This window comes from Bufo gargarizans, chromosome 2 (genome assembly GCF_014858855.1).
Source record: "Bufo gargarizans isolate SCDJY-AF-19 chromosome 2, ASM1485885v1, whole genome shotgun sequence".
In the NCBI taxonomy this organism is placed as follows: domain Eukaryota; kingdom Metazoa; phylum Chordata; class Amphibia; order Anura; family Bufonidae; genus Bufo; species Bufo gargarizans.
Window position 1 is genome coordinate 77962928 of NC_058081.1, and position 26520 is coordinate 77989447.

General features: G+C 45.3%; 1 protein-coding gene across 3 annotated transcripts; it reads right to left on the minus strand.

Moving 5' to 3' along the window:
- On the minus strand, window positions 1-20520 carry CNNM3 (cyclin and CBS domain divalent metal cation transport mediator 3). Of its 3 annotated transcripts, none has more exons than XM_044279231.1 (8): window positions 19059-20520; window positions 18490-18633; window positions 14880-15032; window positions 12891-13060; window positions 12719-12815; window positions 12521-12627; window positions 11590-11731; window positions 1-442 (listed from the first exon to the last, which is right to left on the minus strand). In XM_044279231.1, exons 1-8 carry the CDS (start codon window positions 20503-20505, stop codon window positions 375-377), a joined length of 2328 nt encoding a protein of 775 aa, XP_044135166.1. In that variant the 5' UTR covers window positions 20506-20520; the 3' UTR covers window positions 1-374. The 3 variants fall into 3 exon arrangements, with proteins under 3 accessions (XP_044135166.1, XP_044135168.1, XP_044135167.1); XM_044279233.1 differs by lacking the exon at window positions 1-442 and adding an exon at window positions 9283-9340 and having other exon boundaries at window positions 11596-11731; XM_044279232.1 differs by lacking the exon at window positions 1-442 and adding an exon at window positions 9283-9340.
- Window positions 20521-26520: the final 6000 nt, after the last annotated feature.

Sequence of the window (26520 nt, forward strand, 5' to 3'; positions counted from 1 at the left end):
TTAAGGATAAATTGTTTTCATTGTCATAAATGCTTCCAATTTCCATACCCCAGCCCCGGATTAGCTTAATACAAAATAAACCTATAACATATCTTGTCTATAAATGCTCTAGCTTATTATTATACCCTACACCTTCACAGTCTTCAGGCTCACCCTCCACAGGAGAAGTGTTATAACACTATGTACAACTACTCCAGGGACGGAGAAGGCGATGTCCCTGTGACCTGCCAGGGAAATCTACTACATTAATGCTGTCTTCACAAAGTACTGTTCATTGTAGAAGAATAACGTGGCACAGGTAAGACACTATCCACTCCACTAAGGAGTCTCTAGGTAAGGTTGATCCCAGGCTTCACTGGTGAGGTAAGGGTGGTTTAGGGTGATGAGCCCTCTGCTCTCCTCTCCATTTCAGCACTCGGCCTTCCAGCATCTTTCTTTGTTTCTGTAAAGTGAAAAATACAGTTAGGTATCTCCACGTCTGGCTGGTTCCTGACACATTCATATCACAGTGCAGAAGATAATTTGCAAGCAGTTAATTAGCGTTCTGGATACAAACACACTAAGCCTGGACCTTTCCCAACAACGTGCACTCAAAAACTAACCTTCATCTTGGGCCTCTTTCACACAGGTGTCATGTTTTTTGCCCGGATAAGAGGCAGGTGCGTTGCGGGAAAATGCGCGTGAGAAAAAAAATCGGCATGTTTGGTACCCAAACTTCTTCACAGAAGTTCGGGGTTGGGTTGGGTACTGGGTAGATTGTATTTTCCCTTATAACATGGTTATAAGGGAAAATAATAGCATTCTGAATACAGACTGCATAGTACAATAGCGCTGGAGGGGTTAATTTTTTTTATATTTAACTCCCCTTAATCCACTTGCTCGCGCAGCCCGGCTTCTCTTCTGTCTTCTTTTTTTGCTGTGTGCAGGAACAGGACCTGTGGTGACGTCACTCCGGTCATCACATGATCTTTTACCATGGTGATGGACCATGTGATGACCGGAGTGATGTCACCACAGGTCCTTTTCCTGCACACAGCAAAAAAGAAGACAGAAGGAGATGCCGGCTGCGCGAGCAAGTGGATTAAGGGGAGTTAAATTATAATTTTTTTAACCCCTCCAGCGCTATTGTACTATGCATTCTGTATTCAGAATGCTATTATTTTCCCTTATAACCATGTTTATAAGGGAAAATAATAATGATCGGGTCCCCATCCCGATCGCCTCCTAGCAACTGTGTGTGAAAATCACACCGCATCCGCACTTGCTTGCGATTTTCACGCAGCCCCATTCACTTCTATAGGGCCTGCGTTGCCTGATAAACGCGTTGTGTGAAAATCACAGCATGCTCTATAAGTGATGCGTGAAAATCACCACTCATGTGCACGGCCCCATAGAAATGAATGGGTCAGGATTCAGTGCGGGTGCAATGCGTTCAACTCACGCATTGCACCCGCGTGGAAAACTTGCCCGTGTGAAAGGGGCCTTAGCAATCATGCACACGACCATAGCCTGTTTTGCGGTCCTGCTAAATACGGATAATGGCTGTGTGCATTTAGCAGAATGTCTTGGCCTCTATAGAATAGTCCTATCCTTGTCCATAAAATGGACAAGAACAGGATGTGACGGAATGGACGTATGGATGTGGACAGCACATAGTGTGCTGTCTGCAGCTTTTGCGGATCAGATGCGGGCAAAATACTTTTGCGTGCATGAGCCCTTATGCCGGTGTTTCACATGTGCCTTTTTTTTTATGCGGTTTTTGAACCTGTCAGGGGTGGATGGTAACATTTAGGGTATTATTGCACCCCAAAAGATCTGCAAATCTCAGACTCCTTTTTTTTTATTATTATTCAGAGAAGATCATAAAACACTTATCAAATGTTGAAAGTGAGACATTTTACCATTTCATGAAAAATATTAACTCATTTAGATGGCAGCAACGCTTATAAGAAGTTGGGACAGGGGCGACAAATGACTGGAAGAGTAAGTGGTACTAATAAAAATCATGGAAGTTTCAGAAAAATGTTCCTGAATGTAAAATTGTGAAGGCTTTGAATATCCCACCATCTATACATAATATCATCGAAACATTCAGAAAGCTGGAGAAACCCACGTGGGTTTTGGCCGATCAGCTGTTGGAGAAGGCACTGGTGCTCCTATGAGGAGTAGCGCGGCCTTCTCACAGCTTAGGCTACTTTCACACTAGCGTTCATAGGTCCGTTCGTGAGCTCCGTTTGAAGGAGCGGACCCGAACGCCTCCGTCCAGCCCTGATGCAGTCTGAATGGAGCGGATCCGCTCAGACTGCATCAGTCTGGCGGCGTTCAGCCTCCGCTCGCCTCGGCGGACAGCTGAACGCTGCTTGCAGCGTTCAGCTGTCCGCGCGGATCCGTTCAGACTTACAATGTAAGTCAATGGGAACGGATCCGCTTGAAGATGACACCATATGGCTCAATCTTCAAGCGGATCCGTCCCCCATTGACTTTACATTGAAAGTCTGAACGGATCCGCTCAGGCATCTTACGCACTTAGAAATTTTTCTAAGTTATTAATGCAGACGGATCCGTACTGAACGGAGCCTCCGTCTGCATTAATATGATCGGATCCGTTCAGAACGGCTGTGCTCAGAATCACGCTCAGCGCCATTCACTTAAATGGGGCTGAGCTGTTCCTATGCCATATGAACGTGTTGTCAATTGGGCTGAGAGAAGGCTGCTGTGCTCACAGGTGTCAGACCCCCATGACCTATACTGAGGCCAGATCATCAATATAAAAATCTCAAAACACCCCTGGAGGGGACTAAGGCAAAATGGTATGCTTTTCTGTGGTCTGATGAATCAAAAGCTTAGATTTTTTTTTGGGGAAACCATGGATGCTGTGTTCTACAGACTCAAGAGGAGAGGAACCACCCAGCTTGGTATCCATTCAAAAGCTTGCATCTCTGATGGTATGGGCAGCTTACAGGTGTGGTAAGGCACTGTCAAGGCTGAACAGTATATATGCTCCAGACAGACAACATCTCTTCCATGGAAGAACTGGCTAAACCACAAACAGCATGGCTTCTCAGAAGAAGGCCTCATGCACACTACTGTTATTTTGGTCCGCATCAGTCGTCTTCAACGCAGACCTATTCACTTCAATGGGGCCGCAAAAGATGCGGACAGCTGTCCGCATCCGTTGCTCCGTAAAAAAAAATAACCTGTCCTATTCTGGTCCGCAAAACGGACAAGAATAGGCAGTTATATCAATGGCTGTCTGTACTGTTCCGCAAATTGCGTAACACACACGGACGCCATCCATGTTTTGCGGATCCGCAATTTGCAGACCGCAAAACACACAACGGTCATGTGCATGTAGCCGAAGAGCCTGGGTGTTGAACTTTCCCTATCTGCAGTCCAGCCGTTTTTTTTTTTTTGTTTTTTTTTTACTGAGTATTTTGGTGTCGAAAACCTTTAATAAAAAAAACAACAACCTGTGAGCATACCCTCAAAACACAGAGTAATTACAGCTCCACCCTCCCATTTACTTCAATGGGAAGAAGCAGTTACTCGCCCCCTTTAAACTGTAATTTACAGATCATCTCATGTTCACTTCGGCAGAAGGCTGTAGAAAGAACATCCATTTAAAAAAAATATAATATATGCCCAATGTATCTGTGACTAGAAAAAATGTTTTTGCTATATTATTACTGTCGTTTTCAGCAGCATGATTGACCGTGGATAAAGATCTGTTTGTCAGGTAGGTTACACTATTTTCTGCATAAGAAGGAGCAGCCTCGAGCCATGTGAAAAGTAACAGAAGATGCAGTGTGACCTGAGGAAACTAAATTACCTCGATAGACCGGAGCAGCCGGTTTACAATAAATGTGGCCTATTCATGAGGAATAAGATTGTGTAATGTTCTTATGTTTTCTTCTTTAGTGCAAATATACGTGCCATAGAAATGATGAATGAGGCAAAGAGCAAAAGGGATACTCTGAAGACCCGGAGCACAGAGAAGCAGCAGCCAGGAGAGGTGGGCACCGCAGCTTCTCTTCACCATCTTTTCAGAGCTATGACAGCACTTATTATACCTTTTGGGCTAAAAGCATATATTTCTTCAGAGATCAGAACCCTGGGAGTGAATTAGGCTAGTTTTATACCTGCAGTGTGAATGCCGGGAATCGGCCAGACACAAACCGCAGCGTGTAGCAGTCCGGAATGCAGACGGATAGCCGGCGGACCCCATTATAATAAATGGGGCCGGTGGGCATTCCTCCTGGATGCGGTGAATTCCTGCAGGTGTGAACTAGCCTTAGCATTCAGATCACTTCTAGTACACCATAGCTTTAAAGAGCCCCCGACACGGCTGTTTTAGTAACTAATTGCATTCGTTTACTGTAACTCTGTGTTGTGCCATTCCTCTATTTTTCCTACTAGAAGTTATGAATGAACAGTCAGCAGCCTGCAATAGAGTCCAAATGTTTTTTTACCAGTTATGGGTGTGTCCCTGCTAGGGTCTATCGAAATTTCGATAGCCAATCGATACTTTAGTGCCTGTACCAATTCGGTACCGGGATTTGCGTTATTGCGATACTAGGCTGCGCAGCCTAGTATCTCCTCTTATAAGAGAACATGGCACGTGCCGAGATCGGCGTGCACTATGTTCTCTACAGCCAGACAGTGGAGCAGGAGGGAGTCCCTCCCTCCTATGACACGGACGCCACTGAAACCGCCTGCAAATGAATGTGCGGCTAATTAAAGCAGGAGGGAGAGGGAATAAACTGCTGCGCCATCTTAGCTAGTGAGCTCGGCGAACAGTGGAGGCAGCAGCCTCCTCCCGAGTGTCCTGTGCTCCTCAGCGTCAGGCCTCATGTTTGGGTCTGCATCAGAGCCGTAAAAACTGCGGCTCGGGTGCAGACCAATTCACTTCAATGGGGCCGCAACAGATGCGGACAGCACTCTGTGTGCTGTCTGCATCCGTTGCCCCGCAAATAAAATAGAACATGTCCTATTCTTGTCCGTTTTGTGGACAAGAATAGGCATTTCTACAATGGGCGACCTGTTCCGTTCTGCAAATTGTGGAAGGCAAACAATGGCACGGTTGTGTGCATGAGGCCTCAGTGTGCATTAGTACACTGCACAGCCAGCATAGCAGGTCCCCCACCCCCACACAGTGACTAGCCTGCCTCAAAATAAAGGCAGGCAGGCAAAAAAAAAACATATGTAACAGGCAGCCAGTAAGATTGGGGTTAATGTGACTCATAACCCCAATCTTGCCACTGCCATGTTTTAAACATGATGGGGGTCACTTATTTTTAATGTCAGGCTGGGCACATGCTTTTGGACTGGACCCCATGTGCCTCACGTTAAGGGCTCATTCACACGACCATATGAATGAGTCTGCATCCGTTCCGCAATTGTGCGGACCTATTCATTTCACTGGGGCCGCAAAAGATGCGGACAGCACACCGTGTACGGTCTGCATCAGTTGTTCCGTTCCGCGGCCCCGCAAAAAACATTGAGCATGTCCTATTCTTGTCCGCAATTGCGGACAAGAATAGGAATTTCGTATAAGAGTAACGGCCATGTGCGGTCCGCAAAACATACAGTCGTGTGAATGTAGCCCAATAGTAAGTGACCCCCAAAGTACTCTCTCACATAATGGGAAACGTGGGGTTAATGTGAGTTACAGAATACAGGCCACTTATTAAAGTGTTTCTGTCACCAGAATTAACCCTATTAAGCTAGCTGACATTAGCATGTGCTAATCTCAGCTAAACCTACTTTTATCGATGCCCCCGTTACTCCAGAAATATAACTTTTATAATATGCTAATTAGCCTCTAGGAGCGGGGGGAGGGGCGTTGTTCCTGCTCCTAGAGGCTCCGTTCTCACACCTCTGGCCACGCCCTCCTACACTAGATTGACAGGGCCAGGCAGCGTTCACCTCCAACTGCCGGCCCTGTGCGCTCGGTATTCGGCGCAGGCACAGTGAGGCAGCCAGCGAGCGCCCTTCACTCACTGCGCCGAATACGGAACGACGCGAGATTTACACTGCAGACAGGGCCGGAGGTAGGAGACCAACGCTGCCTGGCCCTGTCAATCTAGTGTAGCAGGGCGTGGCCAGAGGTGGGAGAACGGAGCCTCTAGGAGCAGGAACAACGCCCCCTCCCCCCTGCTCCTAGAGGTAATTAGCATATTATAAAAAAGTTATATTTCTGCAGTAACAGGGGCTTAGATAAAAGTAGGAATAGACTAGTTAGGTTTAGCTGACATTAGCACATCGCTAACGTCAGGTGGTTTAATAGGGTTAATTCTGGTGACAGAAACCCTTTAATATGAGGCGCATGGATTTGAAGTCATAATTCATAAGACTGTGCCAATAGCAAGTGACTGTTCATGTAGCTCATGCATTAACCCCATGTTGCCCATTATACAAGGATATGAATACTTGATAGGGTTATTATGAGGCACATGGGAGTTTTATCACTAGGAACGGTTGGACGTGTGCCTCACATTAACCCCATCATGTATCACTTTGGCAGCTTCCGATCTGAGCCATGGCATTCAGGACGCTACTGAAGCCCTGGCTGCCATGGTCGGATCCCTGCTGCAGTGTGCACAAAGCCCAGGGCAGCAGGCGGAGTGTAAAATCCTATTCACCCTAATAGAGCTCTATTAGGGTGAATAGGATAAGGGTTCTAGCCCCCTTAGGCTCCATTCACACGTCCGCATTCATTTCTTGCAGATCCGCACTTCCGTTCCGCAAAATAGAACATGTCCTATTCTTGTCCGCAATTGCGGACAAGAACAGGCATATTCTATTAGTGCCGGCAATGTGCGGTCCACAAAATGCAGAATGCACATTGCCGCTGTCCGTGTTTTGCGGATGTGTGAATGGAGCCCTAATAGTTATTAAATAAAATTTTAATTTACCAAAAACACAAAAATATTAAAAGTGGGGGGGGGGGGGGATAAATAAATATCAAAACATTTTTGGCACCTTGTCCCTCCCAAAAATAGGATAGGACTGTTCTGTTATGGGCCAAATGTTCCATAAAATGCGGAATGCACGCAGCTTTTTTGGCTTTTTTTTTTTTCTGCGTGGTATCAAGTATCGCAATGCTTTTTCATGGTATCAAAATCGAATCAATATTTTGGTATCGTGACAACCCTAGTCCCTGCACAGTCTGACAGTGGCAGCACTGATTGGATAGTGTCAGTCTGTGCAAGGACACACCCCAACTGGTAACACCCAGCTGGACCTTTAGTGCAAACTGCTGGTGACTCAAATTCCAACGTGAATAATGAAGGAATTACACAACATGGAGTGATGAGAATAGATGGTCCAGAATTGTCATTACATGGGGGATGTAAAAGGCTACATGCACACGAAAGCTGTTTGTTTCCGTTCAGTTTTTTTTTTTTTTTGCGGATAGGATGTGGACTCCTTTATTTCAACGGGTCCCCCCCCCCCCCCCCCCCCCCACACACAAAATCCAACTGGCTATCTGCTCTGGCCCTCCTGGTGTAAGATGCTGAATGGGAACAGGCTCTCCCAAAAATGTTTTTGTTAGATTTTAAATCCCTAACTGGGACACTAGATGGCGCTTCACTTTTCATTTTGCACAGGCCCTTTGCTACATAAAGCCTGCAGCAGTGTTCTCTAATTCCAAGCGACCATAAGCATTAGCGTATGTAGTGAGCATTGTATCAAAAAGCTAGCTCTACCCATTTAACACCGAGCATGGATCTGTGACAGCTTGCCTTCTGTAGCGCCTCGGTCTCATGCACACGACTGTTAGATGTTTTGGGGTCGGCAAATTGCGGATCCACAAAACAGTTGCTGGCCGTGTGCGTTCCGCATTTTGCAGAATAGAAGGGCCGGCCAATAATAGAACTGTTGTATTCTTGTCCATAATGCGGACAATAATAGGACATATTCTATTTTATTTTTTTGCGGAATGGCCACGCGGACACGGAATGCACACAGAGTCATTTCCGTTCCCATTGAAGTGAATGGGTCCCCTCAAAAAAATGTAACAAAAAAATAAAATAAAAAAGATACGTTCTTGTGCACGAGCCCTTACATAGTAATATTTATTCTCTAAATTTCATGGATGCTTTGAGCAGAAGTAAATGAAAGGCGCGACAGAAGAAATCACATTACACTCGTGCTCATCGGTGTGGGATAAAACACAGCAAACGGCAAAGTTTAAAGGGAATCTATCATGGTGGGGGGGGGGGTTCCATTTAGTGATCATGCAGATTGTGTCTACTTCATTACTACATGTTTTCTGAAGAAATTCTGCTCAATGTGTTGAAAGGCGGAAATTTCTCAATTTATTACTTAATTGTCCAACCAGGGCAAGAAATCATTTGAAGGGGTTGTCAGACATTTATTTTTTTAATTATCAGGGTTATAAAAATCAAAGAAAAAAGCTGAACTTGCCTGCTTGGGGTCTGATCCCCATTGTGATCACATTATTCATAAATGGTCTCCTACCTTGACAGTGGTGACGTGAGTCATCACTTGCAGCACTGGAACAGAGGGACCTTTAGGGTGTCTTCGGAATATTATTGAGACTAAAAATCGGTTGCATTAATCTGAATGGGAACTGCAGAAATCCATGTGCTTCCTGCCAAAACAACCCCATGATGATGATGAATGGAACCGATTTTCAGTCACAGACGTTTTCTCCAACAAAATCTGCCATGTTTGAAGGCGCCCATAGAAGGTAAGTTCAGCTTTTCATTTGTCTTATTAGGGGAGCAGACCGTGATATAATTTGCATAGCGAAAAAGGTCGCACGATATGTCGCGGCCGGGATAGCAGAGTAGTGGTGATCCCATAGTAATGAATGGGATCGCAGCGCAAGTCTCAAAAAATCCAACACTGCTGGGGTTTTTTTTGCGACTCGCGCAGCGATCCAATTAATTTCCATGGGATGACCGCTACTCTGCTATCCTGGCTGCGATAGCATCACCCTTAATTTCTGCTTTCACCGACACATAACATGAACAGACGAGTTACAGGCAGAGAGACCCTTTAATAAAGGCTGCCAGTGTGGAATAAGCCAACAAGCCGTAGGCTACAGAAACCAGTAACTCCAGTTACAGAACTGTTAGACTGGTCATGCATATCCACTAATTGGGTAAACTAATGTAGAAGTAGGAATGAAAAGGAAAATGATGCCATGATAGATTCCCTTTAACCTATTCAATGTGCAGCAAGCAGAGGATGATGGGTGTAGTGATCATTAGCAGCACAAGCACACAGGGTATAAGTTATACACGGAGTTACCTCTGCTATTAGCTGACACTCTCAATTGTGCCCATAACTGCAGTGTTGAAAAGAAGTGCTGGAACAGACAGGGTTACAGAGATCAACAACGGAAAAGTGTACGTCAGTCAGCGCGCCCACAGATTACACACTGACGGGCTGGTAAAGGCCTTGCAGAATATTTCCAGACAAATCAGGGGAAAGACCACATGCTTCCCATGCTGGAGCTCCAGATTTGCCTCTTTGCTTTGCAAAAAATGAAATCTGCAGCTAAAGGAAAAGTCAGTTAAAAAACCTCTCACCAGGTTGCAGTGAAAAGGTCGTCTGAAGGGACCTCCAAGTCACTAATTCTCATAATGACTTTCATTACCTAACCCCTTTAGGGTGCAAGCTTTTTTGGGCCTTCAGGAGGCAGCGATTTTTCTTTTTATCATCATAACATGCAATCTATTAAGCCGTGCCTCAGTCGCAGTGCAGGGCTAGACGCTGAGGCTGGGTTCAGACCTGAGCGTTTTACAGGGCGTTCCTACGCGCTGTAAAACGCTCAACGGGCAAGAACCAATGATTCCCTATGGGAATGGTTCTCACCTGAGCATTTTACAGCGTGTACGACCGCGCTGTGAAAACGCCCGACGCCCCAAGAAGTACAGGAGCTTCTTTGGGGCTTCTTGTCGCGCGTTCCCGTACATAGACTTCAGCGGGAACGCGCGACAATGGGCGTTCGCTTGTCTCTGTATGCGCGATTGTAAACGCCCTTTACAATCGCGCATACAGAGTGTACGTTCAGTACGCTCAGGTCTGAACCCAGCGTGATGGGCCGTCAGAGAGACCATTCCTTAGGTGCTGCGTTAGGTATTGGCTGCAGAACTCTCTCTAATCCTGGCCTTATGGCAGCTGTATATTGCTGCCGACACCAGCGAGAGAAGGTGCTGTAACAGTACAGTGGTTTGGGGGCAAGAACTCACTATGTTCTATTACAGTCCAGGGTGGGAAGATGTCAAACGGGGGATTTTTGAGACATTTATGATTAAAAGGGTTTTCCAAGATTTTAATACAGATGACCAATCCTCTGGATAGGTCACCAGTATCTGATCGTGGGGGTCCGACACCAGGGACCCCTGCCGATCTGCTGTTTGAGAAGGCACTGGTGTCCCTGTGAGCACCGCGGCCCCCTCCGCGCTCAACAAGCTCTGCTTGGTATGGCAGCTCAGCCACGTTCACTTAAGAGGGGGCCGAGCTGCTCCAAGGCCACGTGACCGATGAAAGTGTTGTCACTGGCCTAGGAAAAGCTGTGAGAAGACTGCGGTGCTCACAAAGTGCCTTCTCAAACAGCTGATCGGCGGGGGTTCCTGGTGTTCAGAGGTAGGTCATCATTAGGCCTGAGTGAATCAAGCTTCGGATCCTAGATCATTCAAAAACGTTGTTTGAAATGCTGTTTCCGTACACCATTAAAATTGGCTCCATGAGGGAAAACTTCATCTTAACCAAAGTTGTGTGAGACTTTAGTAAATAACTACGGTATTCCTATCTGCTTACTTAAAAACATTAGAAAACAGGATTCCAAAGTGGGCTTTGGTACCGAGGTACCAGCCAGTACCGAATACGACTTTGGATTCCCATAAGCAGATAGGAATACCGAAGTTATTTACTGAAATCTCGCGCAACTTTGGGCGAGAGAAACATTTCCTCCACAGAGCCAATACATTTTAATGCTGTACAGAAGCATTTCAAAGTTTATGAACGAATCGACTTCGGATCTATGATTTGCACAAGCCTAGTCATCGGTATCAAACTCCTGGAAAACCCCTTTAAGGCCCAATGAAGCACCTGTGTTGCAGCTGAACACTGCACCAGACAGCATGTTGAATTGGTCTGCATCCGTCCATCCAGTTCAGCCTGTTTTGTGGGTAAAACTGCAATTTACCTGCGAAATTGTGCAATCATCGATGAACAGACCCTAATGGGTGCAGGATTTAGCAGGTAATGAATTTTACCTGCAAATTGCACAGGCGAACCGCCTGACATGTCATTTGGCTTGGTTTACAGCTGCTCCGTGGGGCCTTCTGACATCGCTGCGATGAGCCCAAGGATGATGAGCTGGATTTGTCCTTTAGCTTTCATATAGACTACTGCTTTACTGTCGGCCTATACTGTGGCTCGCGTTGCGATAGTCTGATTTTATATACCTCCCTCCTTAGCTGAACACTTCACCCCACCAAAAAAAACTGCAGACTAGACAGAATTTCACAGCTAGATGGATGCAGATAATTTGGCACTGTATCAATTTTTGAACACAGATCCATTAACTCGTTTTGTAATCTGCCTTACCTGTACCTGAGGTGACATTCTTGTCATTCAGTAGCTGAGTTTGGCTGCTTGGAAATATCTTCAGTTCTATGCTGTCTGGAGACTGAGCGCTGGTGTGCGAGTGTGAGGTCCGGAGAGCGTTCAAATACTGCAGCCGGGAGACCTGGGTACAAGCATGGCCAATACATTTAGAAATCCAGAAAATTCATACCTTTACCACATCTTTTTAGAGCAGCATGAATCTAAAACCTGACAACTTTTACAGCTTAGGCTGCGCTTTCCCTTTCCGCTATTGAGATCCGTCATGGGATCTCAATAGCGGGGAAACCGCTTCAGTTTTGTCCCCATTCATTGTCAATGGGGACAGAACTGAAGGGAATGGAATGCACCAGAATGCATTCTGTTCCGTTTCATTGCGTTCCCATCGCGGACAACTCTGCAAGCAGCGCTTCTGAGTGCGTCCTGGGATGCGGAGCAAGACGGATCCGTCATGACTCACAATGTAAGTCAATAGCGACGGATCCGTTTTGTCTGACACAAAAGAAAACGGATCCGTCCCCCATTGACTTACAATGGTTTTAGAGATGGATCCGTCTTGGCTATTTTAGAGATAATGCAACCTGATCCGCTTTTTGCTGACGGATCCAGTAAAAACACAGATGTGAAAGTGCCCTAAAGGAACAGAATGGTAAAAAAAAAAAACAACAATAATAAAATCATGACCTCTTTTCCATCTTGATCATGTTCTGCAAAAACCTGAAATGTGGAAAAACAAATGCAAGGTTTCTAGACATATGTAATCTCTTGTAGGGAGGCAGCTTGCAGAAACCTTCCTAAACTCCTCGGCGTGCAATAGGTAGACGCGAAGCTCTGCCCCCTCAGTAGGCCTTGGCCAAAACAGGGAAGGCGTTTTGGAAGAGATGGAGGGATTCAGAAGAGGTTTGTGCCTAACCTTGATTATCTGAAGGTCAGATAAGGCTCTCACAGAATAGTCTGGACAGTAGAAGCCGGAATCTGGAGACTCATTTTGGTCTTGACCACTGGTAGGAGATTGGTGACCTAAATAAAGAAATTAAAACACTGGTACATCCTCTATCTATAGTTCTAGTGGTCCTTCAGTTCTGCTATACCACATAGACGATGCCCTCACCTAGTAGACAGGGGCTCAGTGCAGCCACCCCAAAGTAAGTAAATGCCCCGTTCTCAAACCTCAGACCTTCCTTTCCAATTTCCACTTGTACTCGGCCCTGAAAATGAAATACAAAGTAAGATCAGTGGAGTACGGAACGGACCGCCATAGACGTTTCCCCTAATACACTCACCTGCAGAATGAGAATGAAGTAGTCCACAGGTTGGCTGCGCTGGTAGAGGTAGTGCTCAGGGGCCAGGCGGTCATTGTCATCAAACTTTACCTCCTGAGTGACCCCTGGAAGCTTTAATAAGTGCAGGAGGACCTTTTCTGACACTCGGGAGGTGCTGAAGAGCTCCACTTCTATCAAAGAGAACAACTCAGCTCAGATGTTCAATTTTTTTTTCCTTTTCGCTGATCACAACGCAGTTAATTTGCAATGCTGAGAATATCCACACAGGAAGTAATCTGCGACAAAAGTTTGCCTGATCTACATGCGAATTTGGCAGGGATTTTGCTGCAGATTTGCAGTAGGTTTCACAGACGTAGGTCTCTTCACACGTGTGTGTACGAGATGACATGAGAAAAGATGGTCTGTGGTTACTTCGAGAAGGATCAGTGTGTTATCATAATTCCACATACACTGCTAGGCTGAAAATGTATTTCCAGAGCATCTCCTAGCAACGATTTGTGAAAACCATGGCCCAAAACACCGATGCATCCGTGTTGTGTCTCTGGTTTGAACAAACCCATAGACTATAATGTGAGCGAGGGATCCATAATCATAGGCAAAAATAGGGAGTGCTTCTGTGAAAAATCTATGTGTTAATACATACGTTAGTGGTACGTGCAGACCACAGACTCCACGATTCACTAGCGTGTGAAAGAAGCCTTGTATTGAAAGGGTTTGGCAGAAGTACATATTAATTACCTATCCTCGAAGGGATGGAAGAGGCCATGCAATGGAATATTTTTCATAGCACATCGTACCACCGCCAATTGTACCGTCAGTCAGACCCATTTTATCCTAAGGATAACACTGCAATATTAAGAGAAGATGCATCCCTCTTCCCAAGCTGCATAACTAAGGCCCCTTGCAGACGAGCGTGTCCGGATGCGTTCAGTGAAAACTGCGCAATTTTGCAAATAAAGCCATTCAGTTTTGTTTTCGTGTTCAGTTGTTCTTTTTATTGCACGGGTGCAATGCGATTTACTGCATTTTGATAGAAAACTGAATGTATACAAACAACATTTCTTAGCAACCATCCGTGAAAATCGCATCTTGCGGATGCGATTTTCACACAGCCCCATTAACTTCAATAGGGCCAGCGTTGCATGAAAAAATCGATGAATATAGAACATGCTGCAATTTTCACGCAACGCTAAAGTGATGCGAGAAAACTACTCGCTCATGTACACAGACCCATTTAAAAGAATGGGTCCGGATTATGTGCGGGCGCGATGCGTTCGCATCACGCATTGCACCCACGTGGAATTCTAGCTCGTGTGAAAGGGGCCTAAGAGTTTGCCATACAGGAGTCTTGGAAAGAGCCTTGAGGCTGTAATGGTGGCCATATAGATTGTCAGCAAGCTTTCCCACAACTAGATCTAGGCAAGAAAACAGCTGAACCTTTGCGTTCGGGACTCCGCTTGAGAGTTCCATTTGAAGGCTCTCACAAGCGGCCCCGAACGCATCCGTCCAGCCCTAATGCATTCTGAGTGGATGCGGATCCGCTCAGAATGCATCAGTCTGGCAGCGTTTGACCTCCGCTCAGCAGGCGGACACCTGAATGCTGCTTGCAACCCCATTGACTTTTAATGTAAAGTCTGGACGTCTGAGCAACTTTCACACTTAGAATTTTTTCTAAACTATAATGCAGACGGATCCGTTCTGAACGGATCCAATCGTCTGCATTATATGAGCGGATCCGTCTGTGCAGACCCCAGACGGATCCGCTCTGAACGCAAGTGTGAAAGTAGCCTAAAATGTCTTCTCAAAAGGGGACTCGTCTAGGTGATTTCTTCACGTATGACTGTAATGTAAAGACATTTCAATAATAGGTAAGACATTTAGCATTGTATTCTGATGGGAGTGACATCCCCCGGGAAACTGGAACGAGAGGAGACAGACTGTAGAAATCCAGCAGTGACGCACCAGACAAGGACTCTGGAACGGAAATACCTTGTGATAAGAAGCGCTGGGTCGCCAGTAAGAGTTGGGGTGACAGCTTGAGTTTCTGTTCTGTGTCAGAGGTCTTGAAAAAGGACAGGTCTTCCCCACCACGAGACATTGGGATAGGACGCACTTTGGGTTGCTTCTTCTTTACATTATGCTCTACAAAGAGGAGGAAAGAAGACAGATATCAGACTGCTGCCTATGTTACTTATTAGCCATACTTTATCATCAACGACCACAATGGACATCATGTTGTTCAGTTTTTATAGGAACAAAGTCAGAGCTGACATCTCATATGATTACTCCACCATAAACATGCAGGCTCTACTCAGTACAGTGGGGAGAAGCGAGCGGCACATTAGGGGACAAAGAATTGGGCAGGCTAAGATAATGTGTCACTGGTGGAGTCAGGAGGTCCCTCATACACATAGATCGCTGGCCAATGCCCTCTTAATCAGCAGGTTGGGCCTCTTATCTTATGTTAATGTCCAGCTTCAAGGGATATTCCAGTAATACACCCCAAAACACATTGCCCTACTTCTCCTGAGTACAGCGATACCACATGAGTGACACTTTTTTGCAGCCTAGGTGCGCAAAGGGGCCCAAATTCCAATAAATACTCTTAGGATTTTACAGGGCATTTTTACGCATTTGGATTCCAAACTACTTCTCACACATTAGGGCCCCTGAAATGCAAGGGCAGTATAAATACCCCACAAGTGACCCCATTTTGGAAAGAAGACACCCAAGGTATTCCGTGAGGGGTATGGCGAGTTCATGTAAAATTTTATTTTTTGTCCCAAGTTAGTGGAATATGAGACTTTGTAAGAAACAAAATAAAAATAATCATTTTCCGCTAACTTGTGACAAAAAAATAAAAACTTCCATGAACTCATTATGCCCATCAGCGAATACCTTAGGGTGTCTACTTTCCGAAATGGGGTCATTTGTGGGGTGTTTCTACTGTCTGGGCATTGTAGAACCTCAGGAAACATGACAGGTGCTCAGAAAGTCAAAGTGCGTAAATTAATTTTTTTGCACCATAGTTTGTAAACGCTATAACTTTTACCCAAACCAATAAAAATACACTTATTGCATTTTTTTTTTATATCAAAGACATGTAGAACAATAAATTTAGAGAAAAATTTATATAGAAATGTAGTTTTATTAGAAAAATTTTACAACACAAAGTGAAAAATGTCATTTTTTTGCAAAAATTTTGGTCATTTTTGATTAATATAAAAAAAAGTTAATATGTCAGCAGCAATGAAATACCACCAAATGAAATCTCTATTAGTGAGAAGAAAAGGAGGTAAAATTCATTTGTATGACCGAGCAATAAACCGTGAAAGTAGTGTAGTGCAGAATTGTAAAAAGTGGTCTGGTCATTAAGGGGGTTTAAGCTAGGGGGGCTGAGCTGGTTAAGGACCCACTTTTTAGGGACCAGTTCAGGTCTGAAGTCACTTTGTGAGGCTTACATAATAGAAACCACCCAAAAATGTCGTAAACTGCTGTACGGCCACACGGCAGGGCACAGAAGGAAAGGAATGCCATATGGTTTTTGAAAGGCAGATTTTGCTAGACTGTTTTTTTGGACACCATGTCCCATTTGAAGCCCCCCTGATGCACCCCTAGAGTAGAAACTCCAAAAAAGTGACCCCATTTTAGAAACTACGGGATGGGTGGAAGTTTTGTTGGTACTAGTTAAGGGTACATATGATTTTTGGTTGCTCTATATTACACTTTTTGTGAGGCAAGGTAACAAGAAATAGCTTTTTTGTCACCGTTTTTTTTTGTTTTTTATAACATTCATCTGACAGGTTAGATCATGTGTTATTTTTATAGAGCGGGTTGTCACGGACGCAGCGATACCTAATATGTATACAATTTTTTTATATATGTAAGTTTTACACAATGATTTCATTTTCTAAACAAAAAATAAATAAATCATGTTTTAGTGTTTCCATAGTCTAAGAGCCATAGTTTTTTTCAGTTTTTGGGCGATTATCTTGGGTAGGGTATGATTTTTGCGGGAAGAGATGACGGTTTGATTGGTACTATTTTGGCGTACATGCGACTTTTTTGATCACTTTTATTACCTTTTTTGGGAAGTAAGGTGGGCAAAATTTCAATTTCCTCAGTTATTATTTTTATAGCGTTCACAGTGCGGGGAAAGTAACATGACTGTTTTATAGATCATGTCGTTACGGACGCGGTGGGGTGCGTGTGACTTTTTGATCACTTGCTATGTTTTTATTTTTTATGGTATTCACCTGAGGGGTTAGGTCATGTGATATTTTTTTAGAGCAAGTTATTACGGATGCGGCGATACCTAATATATATACTTTTTTTTTATTTATGTAAGTTTTACACAATAATATCATTTTTGAAAAAAAATCATGTTTTAGTGTCTCCATATTCTGAGAGCCTTTGTTTTAGTTTTTAGGCGATTATCTTAGGTAGGGTCTCATTTTTTGCGGGATGAGATGACGGTTTGATTGGCACTATTTTGGGGTGCATATGACTTTTTGATCGCTTGCTATTACACTTTTTGTGATGTAAGGTGACAAAAAATTGTTTATTTAGCACAGTTTTTATTTTTTACAGTGTTCATCTGAGGGGTTAGGTCATGTGATCTTTTTATAGAGCCGGTCGATACGGACGCGGTGATACCTAATATGTATTGTTTTTTCCCCCCTATTTTTTACCAATTTTTTAACTTTATTTGGGGAAAATTACATTTTCGTTTATTTTTACTTGAAACTTTTAATTTTTGGGGATGTTACAAGGCTTAGAAGCGCATTTAGCCGAGGTGCATGCTCAATGATTTGAGCAGGCACCGGGCTCCGATCACCGCCCCACCTGAAGAGGTTAAAGGGGGTTGTCCCACAAAATATTTCTACAGTTTTCAAACCAGCACCTGGATCTGAAGACTTTTGTAATTGCATGTAATTAAAAATTTTGTATAGCCACTGAGTTATTCAAGAAAATGTATCTGTATAGCGCCACCTGCTGTTGTTTTTTTATTTGTCCGGCTCACTGAGAAGCCCGCACATGCTCAGTTTCATCCATTTAACTGCCTCCTGAGCTGCGATAGGCAGAGCTGAGACACGCCTCCTGAGCTGCGATAGGCAGAGCTGAGACACGCCTCCTGAGCTGCGATAGGCAGAGCTGAGACACGCCTCCTGAGCTGCGATAGGCAGAGCTGAGACACGCCCCTTAAGTTTTCAGCTTGACTTAAATCTAGCAGAGCAATGAATGGGGAGATCTCTGGATCCATGTGAGGTACAGGGCTGGTTCTAGCTTTTTTTTAGAAAGAGATCGTCATGTGCTGTATGATGTACGATTCTCATTTTTTTAATTACACATTAGACAGGATTAGTAAATCAGCCCCACTGTAGCTATATTAGTGCCATACCATGCTCAAATTATTCTGCTATACAGTATATAAATTATACCAATACTGGTGCCACATGGGTGGAAATTTAGTGGGCTTCATGTACTTACTGCAAGATCCCAAAGCTTCTGCCCTTTCTGTGCATGGCCACTTTCATAATGCATATCCCCCCCTCCCCTCCCCTCCTCCGAAAAGAAAACCTCCTCCCCGTCTCCTTACTGGAGTCTTCTGATTCATCCAGGATCTCGGACTTGATAATCTCTTCGATAACATCTTCCAGAGTGACCAGCCCCATCACTTCATAGAACGGGTCTCCTTCTCCTTCGTTGTTCACCTTCTGTACTATGGCCATGTGGGACTTGCCTGGGAAGACACATAAAACAGCATGTGAATGAGAACAGGCCAGCCATGGTTTCAGAACAGCACATCACAGCAAGAGGAAGTCGACACCAAGTGGTACCTGCCATGGACATCACGTAGCTTGCAGGGATCAGCAACCTTCCTCTACTGTGAAACTACAACTCCCAGCATGCACATTTAACTCAATTTGTGGTCACCCCCATAGAAGTGAAAGGAGGATTCTGGGAGTTGTAGTTTCAGAACAGCTGGAGGTTGCTGATCCCTGGTTAGGAGATGATGCTTGTATAATGGGATAGTTTTTGTATCTCTTGCTACCATCACTGCAAGAAGGTACCCCCATGGTTGATGTAGGGGACCTCCTTCCCATCTATCTGGAATAGCAGACACTCATATACAGACCCAGCTCCGACATAGCCGTATCCCCTCACCCTTCTTGAACTCCTCCAGCACAGCGTCCAGCTTGGTGTCACTAAAGACAAAGTGGACGGGGTGGCTGTAGAACCGTGTAATGGTGCTCAGAGGGGTGCAATCGTCGGGGTCTACAAAGGCCAGGTCTTTCAAGTACAGGATGTCCACAATGTTGGAGCGCTCATTCTCGTAGACCGGGATACGGGTGTAGCCGCTCTCCATGATACTGGACATGGTGTTAAAGTCCAGTAGGGCATCGCTTGGTAGCATGAAGCAGTCGCTCACGGGTGTCAATATGTCTTCCACTGTCCGGTTCCTTAACGCTACCTTGCTGAATTCATCCCGTACCAGCTCAATGTAGGGATCCCCACATCTGGCCAGTTCTAAAATTCGCAATCTCAGGCGACAGCAGCTTGGGTCCTGCCCAAAGACCTTCTCGAGGAGCCAGGATAGGGGAAACGAAACAGGCACGGGCAGAAGCAGAAAGAAGTGGGTGAGCCAGAGACACTTGGATGCCAACCAAGGACCCCAGACAGAAGTAACGGCAGCGGGCATGGCTTCTCCAGCAAATAAGAGCAGTCCAGCTGCTGAAAAAATAGCGCCAGCAACCGAGCCTATGGCGTGGTAAAGGAGGACAGCGACAGCTGCATTAGTAATACAGCACAAGGCCAAAAGGGAGATGAGCGTGTAGCCTCCCCATCGAGTCCTGAGATAATCCAGCCGGGTGGCACCCGATCTCTCCGAGGGGGAGCCCCAGTCCTTGAGGATGCCAAGTTCAGGGGGTTCTAGAATTAGGGTGCTGAGCTGTATTCCTCGAAGAAGGCCGGACAGCAGTACACACAGGACGATGAGCAGAGCCAGGACCCACACCTCCAGGTATTCTTTTGGGGAACACTTGAGGCCCACCACCTGAGACCTAGGGCTGGGTGAAAACGGGACACACTGCGCCTGCTCTACCCTCACCCATGGGGGCCTCTCCTCTTCTTCATCCTCTGCCACTGTGACAACTGTGTCACCCCCTGGATATATGACCCATTCTGCCCCCTGGCGGATACACAGGGGATAGGCGAGGCCTTTCCCCCCTGTGACCCCATCCTGAACCTTCACAGTGACCAGTCCCGAGTGCTCACTGCACACCACGAAATCATCCAGGAGATTCAAGGGAGACTGTGCCGCAGGGGTACAGCCTTGGCCCTCAGGGGCCCCAATAGACAGCCATGGCCAGGTGTCATTCCGTAAACCAGAGCCGTACAGACGGAGACGGAAAAGAGAACCAGGACGAGCCCTAATGACCCCGCCGCTCATAGACACTCCAGTTCCATCTTCCAGTCGCAACCCCAACACCTGGGCCTGACCACCGGCCTCATCTACCAGCGACGCCGCTCGTGTCACCCCAAATCCAGCCACTAGTAAAAGCCGCAAAGCAGCAGCGGCCATCTTGGTGGAGGCAAAAGCCGCCCCGCGCATACTAGAAGTACTGCGGCCAATCATAAGCCGCCGCCGCTATTTCAGCCTAAACGCGGCACTCCCCGCCAACCAATAAAAAGCTAGTGTCGTGAAAATGGGGCGTGGTTACAGGCAGGCAGCTGTAAACAAGAAGTGGAGCCAAGTCGGGCTTAACCCCTTCCGTACCAGGGGCTCAGGAATAAAAACAATGGAAAGATTCTGCCAGTGGAAAGACTGGTGCAGAGAACACAGGGCTCCATTATTATGCGGGGGGCAGGGCACGCTGTGTACCCGCATGTAGAGCCCTGCGCCCTGCGGCGCGGTGTGTCTGCCAGCACCGGTGCCACAGTCACATCCGCATTCAATACATTCCAAGCCAGGCATCAAATTACAGCTCCATTCACACTGCAAGCCCAGGGCACAGCCTGAGGACCGCAGAGGGCTACAGAGGCGGGGCTCGACCAATGTCTGCTATTTAGATTTCTCTTTATTTCTGGTGGAAAGTGGAACTGGCTTAGTTACCCATACCAACCAATCAGATTCCTCCTTTCATTTTGGACACCTCTTTTGGAAAATGAAAGGAGGAATCTGATTGGTTGCTATGGGCAACTAAGCCAGTTCCACTTTACACCAGTTTGATAAATGACCCCCTTTGTTTGCTTTCACTGAATGAATGAAAACATCATTGTCTATGAAGAGTCTGGGGGGGGAAAAAAAAGATCCTGAATACTTACGCCCAGAGGATTTTAATAAAGTGCAAAGGTAAAACGCGCTGTGTATTTCTGCCGCGGATTTGCTCGCAGTGAAGCCCCATTAAAAAGACCTAAGCTGTGAGGAGACACCTGCCACAGTTTCTAGTGGCGTCCGTCCAGACAGCGTGCCAAGAAAGGACTCTTACGATGTTCACGGCCTCCTATTAAAAACAATGGAAAGCGGATGCTGCGCAGCAGCTTTTTGGCGAGGGAGGCTGCGCCAGTTTCCACCAGCGAAAGACTTCATATAAGCAGTGCCTATAGTCACATGGGCAGGTTTTTTTTTTTAATTAATTTTTATTATGTTAAGAACGGCTATTACTTTTTCATTTATTTAATCCACTCCTTCCTTTGGCGTCGAAAAGTGCATAAAAAACCCCCTGCACATGTGAATATACCCTTAAAGGGAACCTGTCGCCGTGATTTTGGGTATAGAGCCGAGGACACAATTTGATACATATGCAAATTAACCTGAGATGAGTCAGAGCTTGAAAATATGACTTCTCCGGTCACACAAGTAAGATATGGCTCCTATGTTCATTAGCATAAAAGGCAGGAAGTGCAAAAATGCATAAAACTTATCGAATTCGTCTGCAAATGAAATTAAAAGTGTAAGTTATATGTTTAGGGTAACACAATGAACATTTAGAAACGCTCAGTGAGGGTAGCATAGTAGAGGCGACAGGTTCCCTTTATATCAGGACAACCCCTATCCGCTTGCCTATGTGGTTCCCCTATAACGTTACATATATAAACCCCTTTCTGGCAATGTTCACATCTGCGTTAGGAATTCCGCTTTTCTCCATCAGTGGATGAAGGAAAAGCACTGCGCCCGACAGACCCCACAGATTCAGAATTTGGGTTGGGTCAAGGTGTTAAATAGCACAGGTAAAATTTTCAGAAAATTTCTGCGGTCAAACCTCTAACGCTGCTGTGAACCTAGCCTTAGGCCTCTTTCACACTACCGTTTTTTTTTTTTTTTCCGTTTTGCAGTCCGTATACGGGACCATTAATTTCAATGGGTCCGCAAAAAAACGGATTGTAATCCGTATGTATTCCGTATCTCAGTTTTGTGCAAAGATAGAACATGTCCTATATTTGGCCGCAGATCACATTCCATTGCTCCATTAAAGTCAATGGGTCCGCAAAAAAACAAAACAGAATGCATATGGAAATGCATCCGTATGTCTTCCGTATCCATTTTTTTGCAGAACCATCTATTGTAAATGTTATGCCCAGCCCAATTTGTTCTATGTAATTACTGTATACGCCATACGGAAAAACAGAAACACAATGGAAACAAAAAAACTGAACAACGGATCCATGAAAAACGGACCGCAAAACACTGAAATAGCCATAGGGCAGTGTGAAAGAGGCCTTATAGAGTCTTCAACTGGAGTATTCCCAGCAATAGTCACATGGACATTTCTTAAATGGGTTCGCCACTCCTTTTATTCTGATGGCTTATCAACAGATCAGACTATTAATTCCCCCCCCCCCCCCCTTAGTTTTTGGGGTAAAACTGATCTGTTAAGCCTCATTCACATGTCAGTGTTCCACGGACGTGTGTTGTACGTGTTCTCCACAGACAGCACATGTCCCCATTCATTTTAATGTATTCACACATCAGTGTTCTAGCACGGAAGCATGCTCTATTTTGTCCATCTATATAGTCTACGGGTCCGTGAAAACCACAGATACCATCTGATTTTCATGGATCATTAGGAAGAGATGCTTTTCAGTGTCAGTGAAACGCAGATGACACACGGACAGCAAAAAAAAAAAAAAAAAAAAATGGACCCAAAACGGATCCTTCACGGAGGCATCACTGACAACCTTTTCACGGATTTAGGCACGGACACGTGAATGATGCTTTACTTTCATTCTCCAGGTCAGTACGATTAGAGATACCACATTTATATATTTTGCATGGTCCCTTGTGGGATATAAGTTGCTGCTGAGATGTCAGTCAGTGGCGTATTGCCCCATCCCCATTAAAAACACATGCATGCTCGGCCAAGCCAGTGTGCATTTATAGGAGCTGGGTCGAATAGCTTTTCAGTGGACGTGTCTTCTTTGTGAGAATATGTTTACTAGGCCTAATGACGCATTTGCTTTACATACTAATCGCCAGCTTAGGACATGGGAATCGAAGTAGGTGGCGGTTTTATTTATTAACACCGACTAAGGTCCCTTTCACACGAGCGTGATTTCCACGCGGGTGCCATGGGTGACGTGAACACATAGCACCCGCACTGAATCCTGACCCATTCATCACTTCTGCGTTGCGTGAAAATCGCAGCATGTTCTATATTCTGCGTTTTTCACGCAGCCCTGGCCCCATAGAAGTGAATGGGGCTGTGTAAAAAAACGCATTGCATCCGCAAGCAAGTGCGGGTGCGATGCGTTTTTCACTGATGGTTGCTAAGAGATGTTGTTTGTAAACATTCCGTTTTTTATCACGCGCGTGAAAAACGCATCAAAACGCATTGCACCCGCGCGGAAAAAAACTGAACAACTAAACGCAATCGCAGACAAAACGGACTGAACTTGCTTGCAAAATAGTGCGAGTTTCACTGAACGCACCCTGAACGCATCCGGCCCCAATCCGCAACGCCCGTGTGAAACCAGCCTAAGGCCGCTTTCACACAGTGGGGGAGACTTATCAAAATTGGTGCAAATCAAAACTGCCTTAGGCTACTTTCACACTAGCGTTCGATCGGATCCGTTCTGAACGGATCCGCTCATATTAATGCAGACGGTGGCTCCGTTCAGAACGGATCCGTCTGCATTATAACTTAGAAATTTTTTCTAAGTGTGAAAGTAGCCTGAGCGGATCCGTTCAGACTTTACATTGAAAGTCAATGGGGGACGGATCCGCTTGAAGATTGAGCCATATGGTGTCATCTTCAAGCGGATCCGTCCCCATTGACTTACATTGTAAGTCGGAACGGATCCGCACGGCCAGGCGGACACCCGAACGCTGCTTGCAGCGTTCAGGTGTCCGCTCACTGAGCGGAGGCTGAGCGCTGGCAGGCGGATGCATTCTCAGTGGATCCGCCTCCACTGAGAATGCATTAGGGCCAGACAGCTGCGTTCAGGGCCGCTTGTGAGCCCCTTCAAACGGAGCTCACGAGCGGACACCTGAACGCAGGTGTGAAAGTAGCCTTAGTTGCCCTTGGCAACCAGTCAGAATCCACCTTTCAGTTTCCAAACAAGCTCTGAATAATGAAAAGTTGAATCTGATTGGCTTCTATGGGCAACTAAGCCAGTTCTACTTTACACCAGTCTCTCCCAGTGTTTGGTCAGTGCTTGTGAGGCAAAACCAGGAGTGGAGCCTCCGCAGAGATTAGGAAGGATGGACAGAGTTGCTCCAGTTCTGCGTTTTTGACCCGCACCTAGTTTTGGCTCACAATCACTGACTACTGTGTGAAAGTGGCCTTATACCAGAAGCAGCCAATCAGAGCTCTGCTCTCATTTCTTAAACGGCTCTGTAAGAATGAAAGCTGTGATGGGATTGGTTGCTGTGGGTAAACCAAGCTAAATTTTTCGGTCAGTTTTGAACGAGGACCCCTTGTGTCAGGTTCGGAAGGTGCTATTCCCACACGCATAGCGGGTTTACATCTCTCTACTAGAGTGCATTAATAAAAAAAAAAAATATAAAATCACATGTGGAATAAAGGAAACAGCTCAATTATAGGACAAAATGGTGTACAACACAACGGGAATCGGACTTATGAAAAGAGGCTAAAATAAAACCTGGCGCCCACTGCAACCAATCACAGCGCAGCTTTTATCTTTTAACAGCAGTGTGAGAGATGAAAGTGGATCTGTGATTGGTTGCTATGGGTAACAGACCATGACATAAATCTCCCCCCAATCTCTGCAGCACACGCACAAAATGTCTCCCAAGGACAGCGCAATTAAATAATAAACTCTTTAATAATTAAACAATTTATATATTTACAGTCATCATAAATCATACACTTTTTCAACCACTACCCCTCCGGAGGGTAAAGAACACACAGGGGGAAAAAAAAAGAAAAAAAGAACATAAAACAATTTCCCTTCTTTGGAACCCCGTAAACAGGAATAGATTTTAATTTTAAAATTTAGCTTTGCTTCCAGTCCCTGAGCAAGAAGGATCAGATCCAGTGATCTGCCACACCCGCACGTAATGACGTATGGCTTGTGCCTCGTGTACTTTGATCAGTGCCCATAGCAACCAATCACATCACAGCTTTTAGATCACGACCGGAGCCCTGGAATAACAAAGCTGGAATCTGATTGGTTGGGATGGATAAACGGCGAATGCTTTTATACATTAGGCTTATTTTTAAAAGGGATTTACTAGGTTATACAAAGGACTTACGGACACACGGATTACTTATCCTCAGGACAGATCACCAATGTCAGATTGTGGGGGTCCAACTCGTGACACCCCAGCTGTTTGACTCCATGCAACATTATACATTAAAGGGGTTGGGCCATAAAATAATTTTTACTTTAACGAGATGTTCACACGGCAGCTTTTTAAGCGGAATTTTGGCGCGGCCAGCTGCACTGAAATTTTGCCGAAAACCCGCCAACAGCGTCCACTCACTCTCCCATACATCTCAATAGAAGACAGTGCTGAGGATTGCGGAGCGGCAGCAAGAAAGGACATGTCCTTTCCGCGATCCTCAGTGCTGCCTCCGATTGAGATGTATGGGAAGCAGAGAGGACGTGCCCATTGACAGGTTTTCAGCAAGAATTCGGGTCAGCTGTCCACACCAAAATTCTGCTTGAAAAGCTGCCATGTGAACGTCCCCTAAAGTGTATTTTACTCTAGATCCCATTTCTTCGTGGACATTTTTTTTGTTTAAATATACCTAATTTGACGTTCTCATATCCTCCATGCTTAAATTCTACTGTCCCATCATGCCTAAGGGCAGCGAGATGTGTCCTGATATCAGCAGATCATGTGACACTAACCACACCCCATCTTACCAATGACGATTGTGCGTCCTACATTACAAGGCTTCAATGCCGGACGTAACCTGCAGCAACTTCACATCAGGACTGATTTGCTACAGGCACCCTGTGGTAGGCCACTAACTGTAGAATAAAGCCGTTTTGATAAATGGTGGCTCAACCCCTTTAAAAAATAAAAATAAAAAAATAAGTGTGATATATATATATATATATATATATATAAATATATCTATCTCACGCTGCACTTTATAATGTTGCATAGTCTCCTACAATATTCCATATATATAGATTTTTTTTTTTAACAATGTGA

What these genes read in the sequence shown, in the direction of transcription:
- CNNM3 (XM_044279231.1), bottom strand. Translation starts at nt 20,505, where the DNA reads ATGCGCGGGGCGGCTTTTGCCTCCACCAAGATGGCCGCTGCTGCTTTG. An exon ending in GCTGGAGGAGTTCAAGAAGG is followed by an intron (nt 18,634 to 19,058) that starts GTGAGGGGATAC and finishes GTGTCTTCCCAG; the next exon opens with GCAAGTCCCACATGGCCATA. An exon ending in CCAGCGCTTCTTATCACAAG is followed by an intron (nt 13,061 to 14,879) that starts GTATTTCCGTTC and finishes TCTCTTTGATAG; the next exon opens with AAGTGGAGCTCTTCAGCACC.